The 13,278-nt window shown below is 44.6% G+C and overlaps 1 protein-coding gene across 3 annotated transcripts in view; it reads left to right on the top strand.

Annotated features, from left to right (window-relative positions):
- birc6 (baculoviral IAP repeat containing 6) overlaps positions 1-13,278 on the top strand; it is a 68,867-nt gene that overhangs the window by 32,635 nt on the left and 22,954 nt on the right. For all 3 annotated transcript variants that reach the window (XM_044136147.1, XM_044136149.1, XM_044136146.1), the window contains exons 50-64: positions 119-398; positions 1,215-1,471; positions 3,116-3,224; positions 3,397-3,624; positions 3,713-4,646; positions 4,731-4,874; positions 5,791-5,920; positions 7,205-7,336; positions 7,447-7,608; positions 7,688-7,861; positions 8,915-9,114; positions 9,315-9,651; positions 9,908-10,125; positions 10,916-11,080; positions 12,703-12,874. In XM_044136147.1, the coding sequence (XP_043992082.1) occupies positions 119-398; positions 1,215-1,471; positions 3,116-3,224; positions 3,397-3,624; positions 3,713-4,646; positions 4,731-4,874; positions 5,791-5,920; positions 7,205-7,336; positions 7,447-7,608; positions 7,688-7,861; positions 8,915-9,114; positions 9,315-9,651; positions 9,908-10,125; positions 10,916-11,080; positions 12,703-12,874 (3,642 nt within the window). The remainder of the gene's footprint in view (positions 1-118; positions 399-1,214; positions 1,472-3,115; positions 3,225-3,396; positions 3,625-3,712; positions 4,647-4,730; positions 4,875-5,790; positions 5,921-7,204; positions 7,337-7,446; positions 7,609-7,687; positions 7,862-8,914; positions 9,115-9,314; positions 9,652-9,907; positions 10,126-10,915; positions 11,081-12,702; positions 12,875-13,278) is intronic.

Here is a 13,278-nt window from a genome sequence, read left to right as displayed (position 1 = left end):
AATAACTCAGTGTATACAGCACCCTGTATACATTGAATCAGTACATGTTTTTTCCTGTCACTGGAAGAATTATTCTTATATATAAATATTGTTCTTTTTCCCTCCGTTCACCATTCAGCCTGCCCGTCCTCCGTCTCCGTGGAGATCAGTGCAGACGGGGTCAACATGTTGCCTCTTTCTACACCGGTCCTCACCAGCGGCCTCACCTACATAAAGATCCAGCTGGTGAAGGCCGAAGTGGCGTCCGCGGTGTGCCTGAGGCTCCACCGGCCGCGGGACGCCAGCACCCTGGGGCTTTCTCAGATCAAACTGCTGGGGCTGACGGCGTTTGGCAATACCTCCTCTGCTACGGTCAACAACCCCTTTCTGCCCTCTGAGGACCAGGTCTCTAAAACCAGGTACACACTGCTGCCCCTGTAAGTCTGTCTGGGTGTAAAGCAGCTTATGTTGAGACAAGGAATCCACCGATCCAATATTAAAATCCTTATTAATCCCAATATTGAAAAATGTTTGGATTGTGTATTGGTGACAATGTGCCTGATCTGTCAAGGCAGATCTATTTAGTCTAATTCTATGCGTTGTGCTCTGAGCGATGTCACGCTGTAGTTATCAAATTTAAAATTCCTAATTGGACTTTTGAACCATTTGAAAGCAGGTTTGTTGCTGTTCATATTTCATGTTGGACTATGGTAGTCAACTTTTTGCTTTCATCAGTTTCTTTACTACGGTGGTGCCCAAAGTCAGTCCTCGAGGGCCGGCATCCTGCATGTTTCAGTTCTCTCCCTGGTTTAATGCACGTGGACATAATGATGGCTCGTTAGAAGGCCTAAGAAGAACATTGACCTGCTGAAAAGGTTGTTGGTGCCACCAGGGGGAGAATTAAAGCATGCAGGATGCCGGGACCACTGCTTTACTACTTGTTTTACATGGGCTGTAAAACAAGTAGTAATTGCACTGACTGAACAAATTAAAGTTGTATTAGTTTTACATGTTTGACCTATTGGTGTATTTAAGTGTGCTGCTCTGGTGCAGTTATGAAATGAATTTGTAATTCGGTAGCTTTATGTCTGCATTTAAAAAAAGAAATGCTTTAAGCCAATTCAGCACTAATGGATATTGGATTGATATCAGCTGATACTAAAACTTAGTATTGCTATGAAAAAAAAGAGGATCAGCGCATCTGTAGTTGAGACATTCCCTCTCTGCCTCCTCAGCATCGGGTGGCTCCGGCTGCTCCATCACTGCCTGACTCATGTTGGGGACCTGGAGGCCATGATGGCCAGTGCTGCAGCACCCACAGCCAACCTGCTGCAGACCTGTGCTGCTCTGCTCATGTCTCCCTACTGCGGCATGCACTCCCCCAACATCGAGGCAGTGCTGGTCAAAATAGGACTGCAGTCCACGAGAATCGGACTCAAACTCATAGACATTCTGCTGAGGAACTGTGCTGCCTGTGGCACAGACCCTGCAAGTGAGTCCACACAAACACCACATTAATATATTCACTGACTAAATATTCACACGGTGTAAATCATCAGGACCAGCGCCTGTTGTCCTCAGTGATGATGCTGCTGGTTCTCAATGAGCTGTTTTTAAATTCTGTTTCTGTTCAGAAGGAGAAATGTTTCTTCGTAAGCCTCACTTTGTCTTCAGGCAACTTCCAACTGGATTCCGTTGTGTTTACTCCTGTGGGTTTCATATTCAATTCTCTCATTTGGAACTCTCAACATGCTAGATTCCTCATATTAGAAAAGGCACAATTACATCAGAGTCCGTTGCCATGGCTGTGCGTTCATCACATGGTAGAGCTACGCTACCTACGTTTATTGATGATGTGACATGTTTTGGTCTCATTCTAGTATGTGAGCATTCTGAAGAGAGCCCTGGTTCTTAGCAACATTTACCAGTTATAAGAAGCGTGTTTTCCAAGATAAGGCAGAGCTTTGATATGGTTTGCTCTGATTGGTTGGAGCGAGTTTCTTCTGCCCCCACATGATGTGCTTCCTGATGTTTGTTGCAAATCAAGAAATTATATTAAGTTTTAAACACCAGGGGCACTGTGGTCCCTGCTAGCTGTTTTCCCTTTGATTCAGATATTGCTGGACTTGTTAAAACTGTCACCCTGTCCTGACGGTATAGTACACGGCAATGTAAAGTTGAAGCTCCTCCACCTCCTCCCAGTGTTACCGTCTGAAGAAATGCACGGCTTCCGGTCAAAGGCAAACAGTCAGCCAGGAGGGCGGCCTTACTGCTGTCAATCAACACTGTGTATGTGCTGCTAAAAGTACTGATGGTGGTCAAGCAACTTACCGTTCCAGGAAAACTGTTTGTCCGCCATCATCAGTGCTTCTGTTTACACTAACCAGCCTAGCATTCATGGCAGCCCCTGCTATCTGAAAGAAGCTATAATGTAGCAGAGAGCAGCAGAGTAGGGATGGATGCACATACATACACAAGCGTGATTGACAGCGATAACACCCACATCCTGGCCCTGATTAATTGTTTCTAGTTAGCACTTGGAGTATGAAAAGAAGGCAGAGGAGCTAATTTCTTTCAGAATATCTGTCTCGTATTATACTGTCACAATGTAATGACAAATGTTTTAACAAATATGAAAAAATCTTTTTAGAAAAGGTACATACTGCTCCTTTAGGCAAGTTATGTATTATTCATTTTTTGCAGTAATGTTAGAAATAAACATGAGTGGAGATTTAATATTTGTTAATGTGAGTCCAACTTATCATCTAAGATTGTGTTGCACAAGCTAGGAATTAGCTTCTAGAATGACCTCACATACTTCTGCCTCATACTGATCCTTTTCAACACTTATCCCTGAAATTTCACTTTGAGTTGAGTGGTTGTCATGGTTATAGACCAGTTCTGAAGCTGTTAAGCAGTCCCTGATTCTTACCACTGTGGATCCAGTGGGTTTTCCCTCCCATCTTACTGGTTTCTGCACTCCGCTGCCAACATTATTGTTACTTTTCAGAAACTCGATCACATGCTAAACCTAGAGATAGCCCAGTGCAGTCTGGGTAATCTCTGTTTTTAATTAGTACATTGTGGGTGTAATCTTTCTGTGTGTATGTTTGCACTGTGTGTTTGTTTTGAACAGATTTAAACAGTCCTCTGCTGTTTGGACGTCTGAACGGCCTTTCCTCTGACTCCACCATCGACATTCTGTACCAGCTGGGAACCACGCAGGACTCTGGAACCAAAGACAGGTACAGACCGCTTCTAGCATCCCTTTTCTGTTCCATAAGTTTCTCCGTGAGGAGAAAGGTCTTTGAGAACATCCTTCAGAGAGACCTGAGATGGTAGAAACATCCTGGTGTTTCTCTCTGCGGTGCCTGAACTTGTGAATGAACATGATTGGATGTTTTTTGTGCCTTCCAGGATCCAGGCTCTGCTCCACTGGGTGTACGACTCGTCCAGAGTGGCAGGTCACAAAATGAGCGTTCCGGCAGGTTACGCTTCTGCTGGCTCCTCCTCCTCCTCCAGAGAATACGGCCTCCTCATGCCATCTCCCTCCCACCTCCACTGCGTGGCAGCCATCTTGTGGCACAGCTTCGAGCTCCCTGTTGACTACGATCTTCCTGGGCTGCTCAACAGAGAACTCTTTGAGTCAGTTCTTCTCTTCTGACAGCTGGATCACACACTGTTCATGTTTAGAGTTGTCATGGCTGACGTTGTTCTCCGTTCTGTCCTCCAGGCTCCTGTTCAACTGGTCCATGTCTCTCTCATGCAACATCGTGCTGAAGAAGGCTGTGGACAGCCTGCTGTGCTCCATGTGTCATATTCACCCTAGCTACTTCACCCTGCTCATGTCCTGGATGAAGATCGTCTCCGTGCCGACAGCCAGCCACTCCCATGCCCAGCAGCGGCGACTTGCCATGACGGATGACGGGAAAAAGCAGCATGACGCTAACGCTAGCACCAGTGGACTAACAGATGACTCAAAACATGCCAGACCCCCAGTCAACCTTTCAGAGTCCCAATTGACCACCCTGGCAGCCGCTTCCCAGTCTCCAGGAGCCATCCAGCAGCTGCTGGATTCGGGCCTACCCTCGCTGCTGGTGCGCAGCCTGGTGCAGTTCTGTGTGGGACTCCTAGTCAGCGCCGACCTCCCTCTGCCTGCCGCTCAGCTTGACAGGCGCCACCACCACTACCACTCTCCGTCGCCCTCACCGTCCCAGCACAGCAGGACGGCCCTGGCCGCTGAGCTGGCTGCTCCGGTGCTGCGCTTCCTCACAGAGGTGGGCAACAGTCATGCGATGAAGGACTGGCTCGGCGGGCCTGAGGTCTACCCTCTGTGGACGGCGCTGCTCTTCCTACTCTGCCACTCCAGCGCCAGTGCCGGTTCCAGTGCCGGTTCCAGTGCCGGTTCCAGTTCTGGTTCCAGTGCTGGTCCCAGTGCTGCTTCCAATGCTGCTTCCAATGCTGGCTGTCAGCCGCTGGCCACTGGATCCGCTGCAGGTCCACCTCCAGTCCACGCACCACAAACAGGGTCTAATTTCTCCCAGCTGTCATCCAGCCAGGCGGGGGGTCTCACCACACAGCAGAGAACGGCTTTAGAGAACGCAACCGTGGCTTTTTTCCTTCAGTGCATCTCTTGTCACCCTAGCAACCAGCGGCTCATGGCACAGGTCTGTATCAGCTTCACACTGTCTTGGCCTCATCCTCAGACAATTTCCCTCAGTGTATTCTAAGAGTGTGTTTGCTGGCTGCAGGTGCTGTGTGAACTCTTCCAGTCGGCTCCACAACGAGGCAATGTTCCCATCTCCAGAAATATCTCAGGCTTCATCCGAAGACTCTTCCTGCAGCTCATGCTGGAGGATGAGAAAGTCACAGTCTTCCTCCAGTCCCCCTGCCCGGTAAGTAATCGCTTCCTGCTGTCCAATTAGCAACCTCTTTCTGTTGTCCAGGTAACCTTTAAAGGAGCAGTATTATGTAAAATTGACTTTTTATGGGCTTTAGATCATGTTATAATGTTATTCCCTTATTAAAATCATACCTGGAGTGTTGCTTTGATTCTTTCATGCATGTTTGAGAAAACCTTTAATCTCCCGTAGCAACCATTGAGCTTTCCAAAACACATGGTTGGACCTAACGCCTCCTTTGAGGTGCAGCTCCTCCTCAGAGCTGCGGTTTCCAAGCTTCAGAGCTTCCCCCTCAGATTTGTCCTCTCCCATGACTCTCCCTCTCAGTTCCTTCAGACTAGCCAGCAGCAATTAGCAAACACCTGACGGAACAGCAAATCTGCTGTGAAAAGATTAATAGAGGAGCGATGTGATGAGTTTCAGAAAAAGGAGTTTTTTAAAAAGACAAGCCCAAATTTGAGGCGTTAAATTCTGAAGTCAAAGTTCTTTTATGTCATATTTGATAAATATACAATTTTTATCTAATAGTAATTTAGTTACTTGATTGTCCTATATAACGGCACTATGTGCCTGAAATATATACGTAATACTGCCCCTTTAAATTTATCAGATCGTCTTACTTTCCTAACTAAACTAAATTATAATCTGCTGTAACATCTGCTCATTTGCTATAAAGTTGAAAACAGTTGAACTTTACCTTTCATGTTGTTCTGGACGAACAACGTTCCACCTTGTTTCAGATCCACTGATTGATCCTGTGCTCAGTTGTAAACACAAGAGGGCAGTATTGGATAAATGCTGAAAATGTCCAACTTAAATTCCTTAGCTTCTGCAGATGAAACCATGATATAGATGCGATATGTCTTTGTAAAGAGAGCATTTCTAAAACATCATGTCCTTTTTTCCTCAGTTATATAAAGGTCGCATCAATGCTACCAGCCACATGATTCAGCACCCAATGTACGGAGCAGGCCACAAGTACCGCACCCTCCATCTGCCAATCTCTACTACACTAGCTGAGGTCCTCGACCGGGTGTCTGGTATGTGATCCTAAAGCTAACATCAACGTCATCAAAACTGTTCTGTGTCTGTCTGTCCATATCTGTTCTGGATATTAAAGGGATCCAAGATTAGTTGAACATGTAGACCTAAACATGTTGCAATTTTCCTTTTAACGAAAAAATTACTGTTTGTGATGCGTCAAAACTCATAATTACTTCCAAAAACTTCCATCTTTTTATAAATTTTTTTCACCCATGGAGGTCGACATTTTTTTCACCCAATGGGTTGATGAGCCTTTCTCTACTAAAATCTACAGAGTAAGCACAGGAAGGCTAACTTTACCCAAGTTGTTGTTTATCATATTCCATTTGACTGGTGCAATTTTAGATAATGCCACACTATGTCACTGTTGGTTATAATAATAATAATAATAATAAAAAAAAACAATGAGGTGAATCTGGATCGCTTCCCACACGAAAAAAAAAAAAAAAAAAAAGAAGAGTGCAGTGGAACACAACTTCTGAGTTGAGTTCCACTTGACTTTGAGTCATTTGTACGAGCAATACTGACAAAGGCTCGGACAGGTAATTGTTACCTAAAACAAGCTAAAAATAAATGCCGTACCGACAGTTTTTATCAACAAAGTACCTAAACCCCGCTGCCACTGGAGCGGAAAACGCTTTGAGAAGCGGACAACACTGGAAGCTCCTTTAAGAGCCAACAGAGCCCCAAATGAAGACGGGACTGGACACAGTCTATAAGCTTTGGAAAAGAAGAGAGGAAACTGAACCTGGTCCTGGAGATATCAAATAATTTCCCTTTCAGCCACTTTTAGCTCAGAAAATCAGCTGTTTTCTTCCTACATTGTTCCTGTGTCATAATTGGGAGCACGTTTATTAATGCAGAGTATTTCAAACGTTGTTGCCATGGTGTTTAAAATGTCTGTCGGGTCACATCACATTTCCACCTTTAAGCTTTCTGGTCATTTTCATTTGACGTGAAACAATAAATTTCTGTTACTGTCTAGTGTTTCAGAAAACTTTCACCTTTCACCTTCATGGAATCCAGCTTTAATTATTCAACCTACTGCTTCCTAGACAGAAGCTCTGCTGCTGAGTGGATGCTCTTTAGATAGCAAGGTCACCTATGCAGCAACATGACCTGTTAGCTTTTAGTGAGCTGGGTGCATGATTAATGCTTCACCTCTTGACATCCTGAAGGACTTGATGGGAAACCTGATACACCACCGCTGCTGCTGAATTGTAGAAGAGTCTGGGAGACGAAACATTCCTTTCTTTTTTTTTCTTTCTCCGTCAATCCAGACACTCCCAGCATCACAGCAAAGCTGATCAGTGAGCAGAAGGAGGACAAGGAGAAGAAGAATCATGAGGAGAAGGAGAAGATGAAGGCAGACAACGGCTTCCAGGACAACTACAGTGTTGTTGTAGCGTCAGGTACTTTGGTGCATTCCTTAAATGAAAAAAATGCTGTATCCACTTTGAAATAGTTATCAGTTGGTGTTTCTGTCACTAAATTCATTCAGGGTGTCCATTTCTCCCGTTAGGTTTAAAATCCCAGTCCAAACGAGCTCTTCTGACCCCTCCACGACCTCCCTCAAGACGGGGTCGCGTTGTGAGTGACAAGCTGACCTCTTCGTCTGGTGTAGACCCTTCAGCCAAAACCATCAGCGTGCCCGTCTTCCATCTTTACCACAAGCTTCTTCCAGGTACTGCAGGCTCCTGCTGGAGGTTGGCCTGAATGCAGTCAGAGCTCATCTCTGATATCTCTGTTGGTGTTGCTTTCAGGTCAGCCCCTCCCCCCTGAGATGACCCTGGCTCAGCTGCTGACTCTCCTGTATGACCGTAAGCTGCCACAGGGCTACCAATCCATCAATCTGACCGTCAAGCTGGGCTCCAAGGTCATCTCTGACCCTGGCCTTTCTAAGACTGATTCCTTCAAGAGGCTTCGCACTGAAAAAGGTACTGCAGAGCCTCTGTCCTCCCATTTACAATTTATGGAGTAATGTGACCTAAGTTCGGTTCAGCTCAATCTATTCTGAAAAATCAGCCGATGCATGTTAGTAAATAATGATTATATCCAAGTGGTTCGTTTCAGTCTCTAGTCCCACTGGCAGGGTGACTAGATAGCAGGTGAAGCTAGTTATCTGAAAATCTGTTCTCTGCTTTTCACTGATCTGTTTCTGGACCAAGTCATGCTGCAACTATTCCTTTTTGTTTGTTACATCGGGTGGTTTTAGTTACTTTTGTAACTAATAATGTTTTTTGTAAGTTGCTGTATTAATTCATGCTGATTTAGTTATGTTCCAGAAAGAAGTCTCCATATTCCTCTGCTAGCTAGACTAGCAGAGGAAGATGCTTAGTTTTAAATGCCTGTCCTATGATAGTCCTATGATAGTTGGATATTTGTATTCCTTGCTTCCATGCAACATTTATGTCTCAATTAGTTGAAGAGCCTGAAGGACGTTTGGTGGGGACAGATTGTGACAGGGCTAGACTCGCTGGCATCCAGAACAGATGTGGCTACTCCACGTGTGCTTATATTTAGATGGGTTTTTGCAAACTCATGTGGCCACACAAGGTCAGATTAATCTTTAATATCAATGTTTTGACTGTATCAGCAGTGGAGAATCTGCAGCAACGCTTTTCTCCATATAGATTTCTAAAAACAGACTTAACACAATCCACACAGTAGATATTACCTCTACATGATCTCTTGGGTTGTTTTACTTTTATTTTGAAAGTTCACCTCACCTGGTGGCTTGGTAACAACAGAACATAAACCACATCAACAAACAATACTAAATACTTGACAATACATCCACCACATGATTTTTCTAATATGTCGGCTACTCCTAAACCTCTCAACTCTTCAGCCTTGTTTTAAGATGACATAAAACTTCTATAAACCATTTTCTGACTAGTAGTAGACGTGTGAGGTAGAACACATGGACAGCTTTGCTTAGAATCTGGTTGCAGGGGTTTTGAGAAGATGACCTCTGTGTTGTCCTGCAGTGGACCACTGCGACATGCTCAACAGCTGTCCCGAGGATGAACCAATGATGGCCAGCGAAGAATGTCTGGATGCTGCAACTGATGAGTCCCTGTTGGAGACCAACCCCATCCAGTCACCGCTGCAGGTCTTTGCTGGCATGGGGGGGCTGGCCTTGATTGCAGAGCGACTGCCCATGCTCTACCCCGATGTCATTCAGCAGGTGAGTTAAAGTCTGACTGAAGATCAGTGTTCATCTTAGCTAAAGTTCTTGTAAGAAGTTGTAGAAAATGTGTCTGTGAAATCAAAGATAATAGCTCTTTTGTGCAATAAATCCATTGACTCTGCATTAGTCCACATGCAGTGATGAGTCATGTGTTGAGACCACTGCTCAGTTTCTGTTCCACTGGGTCCTCCTCTCAGGTCAGCGCCCCGCTGATCCCAGCATCCAGCCAGGAGAAATCTAAAGACAGCGACCAGTTTGAATGGGTGACCATCGAGCAGTCAGGCGAGCTGGTGTATGAAGCCCCTGAGTCTGCTGCTGCAGAACCGCCGCCTGTGAACAAGCAGCAGTCGCAGTCCTCCTCCTCATCATCTTCATCCTCGGTGCAGTCCATGTCGCCCATTCCGGCCCACTCGCTGGCAGCGTTTGGTCTGTTCCTGCGCCTGCCGGGGTACGCCGAGGTGTTGCTGAAGGAGAGGAAGCACGCGCAGTGTCTGCTGCGTCTGGTGCTGGGAGTCACGGACGACGGAGAGGGCAGTAAGTCTGAAAACATTTCCTGCTGCAGAGTCAAGCTGCCATGCGGACACCCAGTGCCTTCACTCATCACCTAAAGCTGTCTTTGAATAAAACTCTGGTCAACCTTTTAGAATCTGCTGTTTGTAACAGTTGTAAACCAGAACTTAACTTTTATTTACAGTAAAAAGAACCTGGCAGCTTTCTTGTAAATCCAAACTGTATGAAAAAAAGTAAAAAATTACCAGTGACGGACGTTTTTGCTCTGATCTTCTCTTAGGTCACATCCTGCAGTCCCCCTCTGCCAACGTGTTGCCCACCCTGCCATTCCATGTTCTTCGAGCGTTGTTCAGCAGCACACCTTTGACCACTGATGATGGAGTACTGCTGCGCCGCATGGCTTTAGAGATCGGCGCCATTCACCTAATCCTGGCCTGTTTGTCAGCTCTGAGCCACCATGCCCCTCGAAACCCCAACGCCAGCAGCAACGTCTCTGAGGTACGCCCCACTGAGCCCCACTGAGCCCCACTGAGCCCCACACCTATTACACACAGCTCTTTATGAGCTGCTTTTAATCATTTTATGAGGTCTTGATGAACAGAAGTTGCTAAGCGACATAGGCAAGTTTCCCAGAATCTCACTGTCTGTGATCTTTCAGTTGTTAAATGTGGCTCAAAGCCCTGTTTAGATCTTTGCTTAGTTTTAAATGAGTGGTGATATTAACACCTGCTCACTTGTCCTAAAAGTGGGTGATGAACTTTTAGTGGAGAGCAACCAATTTTTTTTTTTTTTTTACCTGTGAGTCTATTTGGGTCCCATTGGTTAATTGCTGACTAAATTAACCCTTGATGTTTGGAGTATTTCTTGAAAAACTCATAATCATAATTAATGCTTATCTAGCTTAGAGAAACAGTGTTTCAATTAACCACACCAAGCTGTATTAAAGGTATTTAGTTCAGATTTGCTTGACTGAAGCAGGGACTGGAAGAGTGAAAACATGAACTAAACAAGTTCTGGTTTCCCTGCAAAACAGGATTTGGATTCGGGACAATAATGTTGTTCTGTCTGGAGGGATATAAAGCCAACAGGTTCAGTGATCAATAGGAGACAAAACAAGACTAAGTCAGCCTTGAAATTATACAACTTTGCATAAAAGTGTGGAACAAATAGTGTTAAATTTCATTGGTCAGTAATGTAGGCGGAAACTTGGTTAATGGAAAAGGAATATAAAAAAATTCCCCACCTGTTTGTATAGTTTAATTTTGTGTGTGTGTCTGTGTGTTTGCAGCCGCAGATGTCCAGTTGTCACAGTGGTGGGACTAGTGAGGAGCAGCAGCTGTACTGGGCTAAAGGAACTGGTTTTGGTACCGGCTCTACAGCCTCAGGCTGGGATGTGGAACAGGCCCTTACCAAGCAGAGGTTAGAGGAGGAACATGTCACCTGTCTGCTCCAGGTAAACGTCAACCAATCAATCAATCTATCAAATTTTTTTTGTATAGGACGTTTCAGCAGCAAGGCATTTCAAACCCTAACCGAAACTCAATTCACACCTTAGTCCTAAGTCTATCCCCTAACCCAAAAACAGCATTTTCCCTTGTGGTGACTAGGCTTCGGTCTTCACAATGCATCAAATACATGTGTGTACACACCCGCACACGCTCAGACACACACACACACACACACACACATACACATACACACACACACACACACTTTCAGTGAGGCTGAATTGAGATCCATTCTGGGCTGCACTGAACGACTACTTACTGATCTGCAGCTTAGGATTGTCCAGTCAATTGAATTAACCATTAAATGTCTATTTTTGCTACAAAATCATTTCCAAAACGGCTTTCAGCAAAAACAGAAACATTTTCATGATTATATTTTAGCATATTCCACTTTGCAACTTCACTCCTATTTGGTAACGTCTCCTGATGCTTGCATTCTTGTCGTTGGGAGGCTGAACCCACATGCTTCCTCTGGTTCCAGACAGACAGTGGTGTTTCTTTAAATATTTATTTGTGGCTCCGATTTTTTGTTCCAAAGATCATTAAACATTGCTTAGTTTTTGTATGGAAGTTCCTACATTTGAAGAAATACCGTATTTAGGGTAGATTCAATCACAAGGTCATCAAGGAAAGTACACTGTTGTTCATTGGTTTTAAAAACGCAATAAAAAATATGCTTGTTGGAGATTTTCACCCAGAAAAGCTGCTAAGCTGAGCGTTAGGGGCACTAGGGCATTCCACAGCGGCCCATAAAATTTTTATATTTAAAAATGTTGAGCAACAAAGGTTTTTGGAGGTGCATGAGGCACCATCATAATTTGGAAATAATAATGCATCAGGCCAAAGGGCAGATGAAGGAACGGCACAATAGATGTGCAACCAGTTCAGTGTGTCAACTAGAAACCCAGCTTAATCCGCCTTTTCTGTCACTAGCTGTGTTTCCCTTACAAATGTGTGCAAAACTCTGTCAATATTCTACTAATGTTGAAAAGAAACACACACACAATTGTGGTGTTTCCATTAAACAAGAAATGCAATTCAAATGAGTTTGTTCACGCAATTGGTTATTAAAAAAAACGTCTTCCTCCGACCACTTCCTGTTGTCTTCTTTGTGGTTTGCGCCAGCGGCAACATCCGGTTGTTGATCATGCTTCTTGTGTGATGTGATGATTTCATTGCAGTATTGCAAAATAAACCAATTTTAATACAGCTAAAAAAATAAAACCAGCCTCATCCTAATGCTAAAACTTATTGCAAAACGAGAATGTTTTCAAAATTGACAGGTTTCCATTAAATACATTTATTTTCAAAATGACAAATTGCCCAATTCTATGGTCAATGGAAATACAGCTATTGTTTCAATAGGGTTTTTGAACCCTATTGAAAATAAACACAATGCAAATCCTGGTGGCTGAGCAAGTGAAGCCTGGAGGCCCACCAGGCTTATAATACCCTGGGGGGAAACCCCGTGTTGAGGGAAACAAAAGTTATAAACAACACATGTAAGGTGTTGGTTAAGGTGCTGTTCTGAAGTTAAATGAAATGCTGGTTGTGTTGTGTCCACCAGGTTCTGGCCAGCTACATCAACCCGGCGGGCTCCAGCAGCAGCTGCCACGGCGCCGATTCCTCTGCAGACAGCAGAGCCCAGAACAGCTCAGCTCTGCCGGCAGTGCTACAGGAGCTGCTGAGCCAGTCCTGCCTCATCCCTGCCATGTCCTCCTACTTACGCAACGACTCAGGTAAGCACCATGTCTCTCCAAATAAACACCTAGACAACGGGGCGGGGAGGAACGCCCATGTGATCGAGCTCTGCTTTCTATCCCACATTTCAGAAATGGTTGTGGCTACATCAACATTACCGTTGTTTTGTCAAATAAATTACATTTGAAGTTCATCGAAGTGTGATAATTGAAATAGGTCTCTTATTCGTCTTTAATTGTATATCTAGTAAAAGGGCGATAGTTTTAGATGTCTTACTCTTAAGACCTCATTCTCAGATGGTTCTTCTAAGACCGATTATATTTGGGATCTGTTAGCATTTGTCCTCTGTGGCTTTAGAACCCAACTCTGGTTTGGAGTTGCAGTGATCACTAACAGGGGAATCTCGCTGTTTACATTCTACATTCATGTTCTGCATAAAAAT

This window comes from Gambusia affinis, linkage group LG13, assembly GCF_019740435.1.
Source record: "Gambusia affinis linkage group LG13, SWU_Gaff_1.0, whole genome shotgun sequence".
In the NCBI taxonomy this organism is placed as follows: Eukaryota; Metazoa; Chordata; class Actinopteri; order Cyprinodontiformes; family Poeciliidae; genus Gambusia; species Gambusia affinis.
The sequence above is the reverse complement of the archived record's forward strand: the minus strand, read 5'-3'. Positions and strand labels throughout refer to the sequence as shown.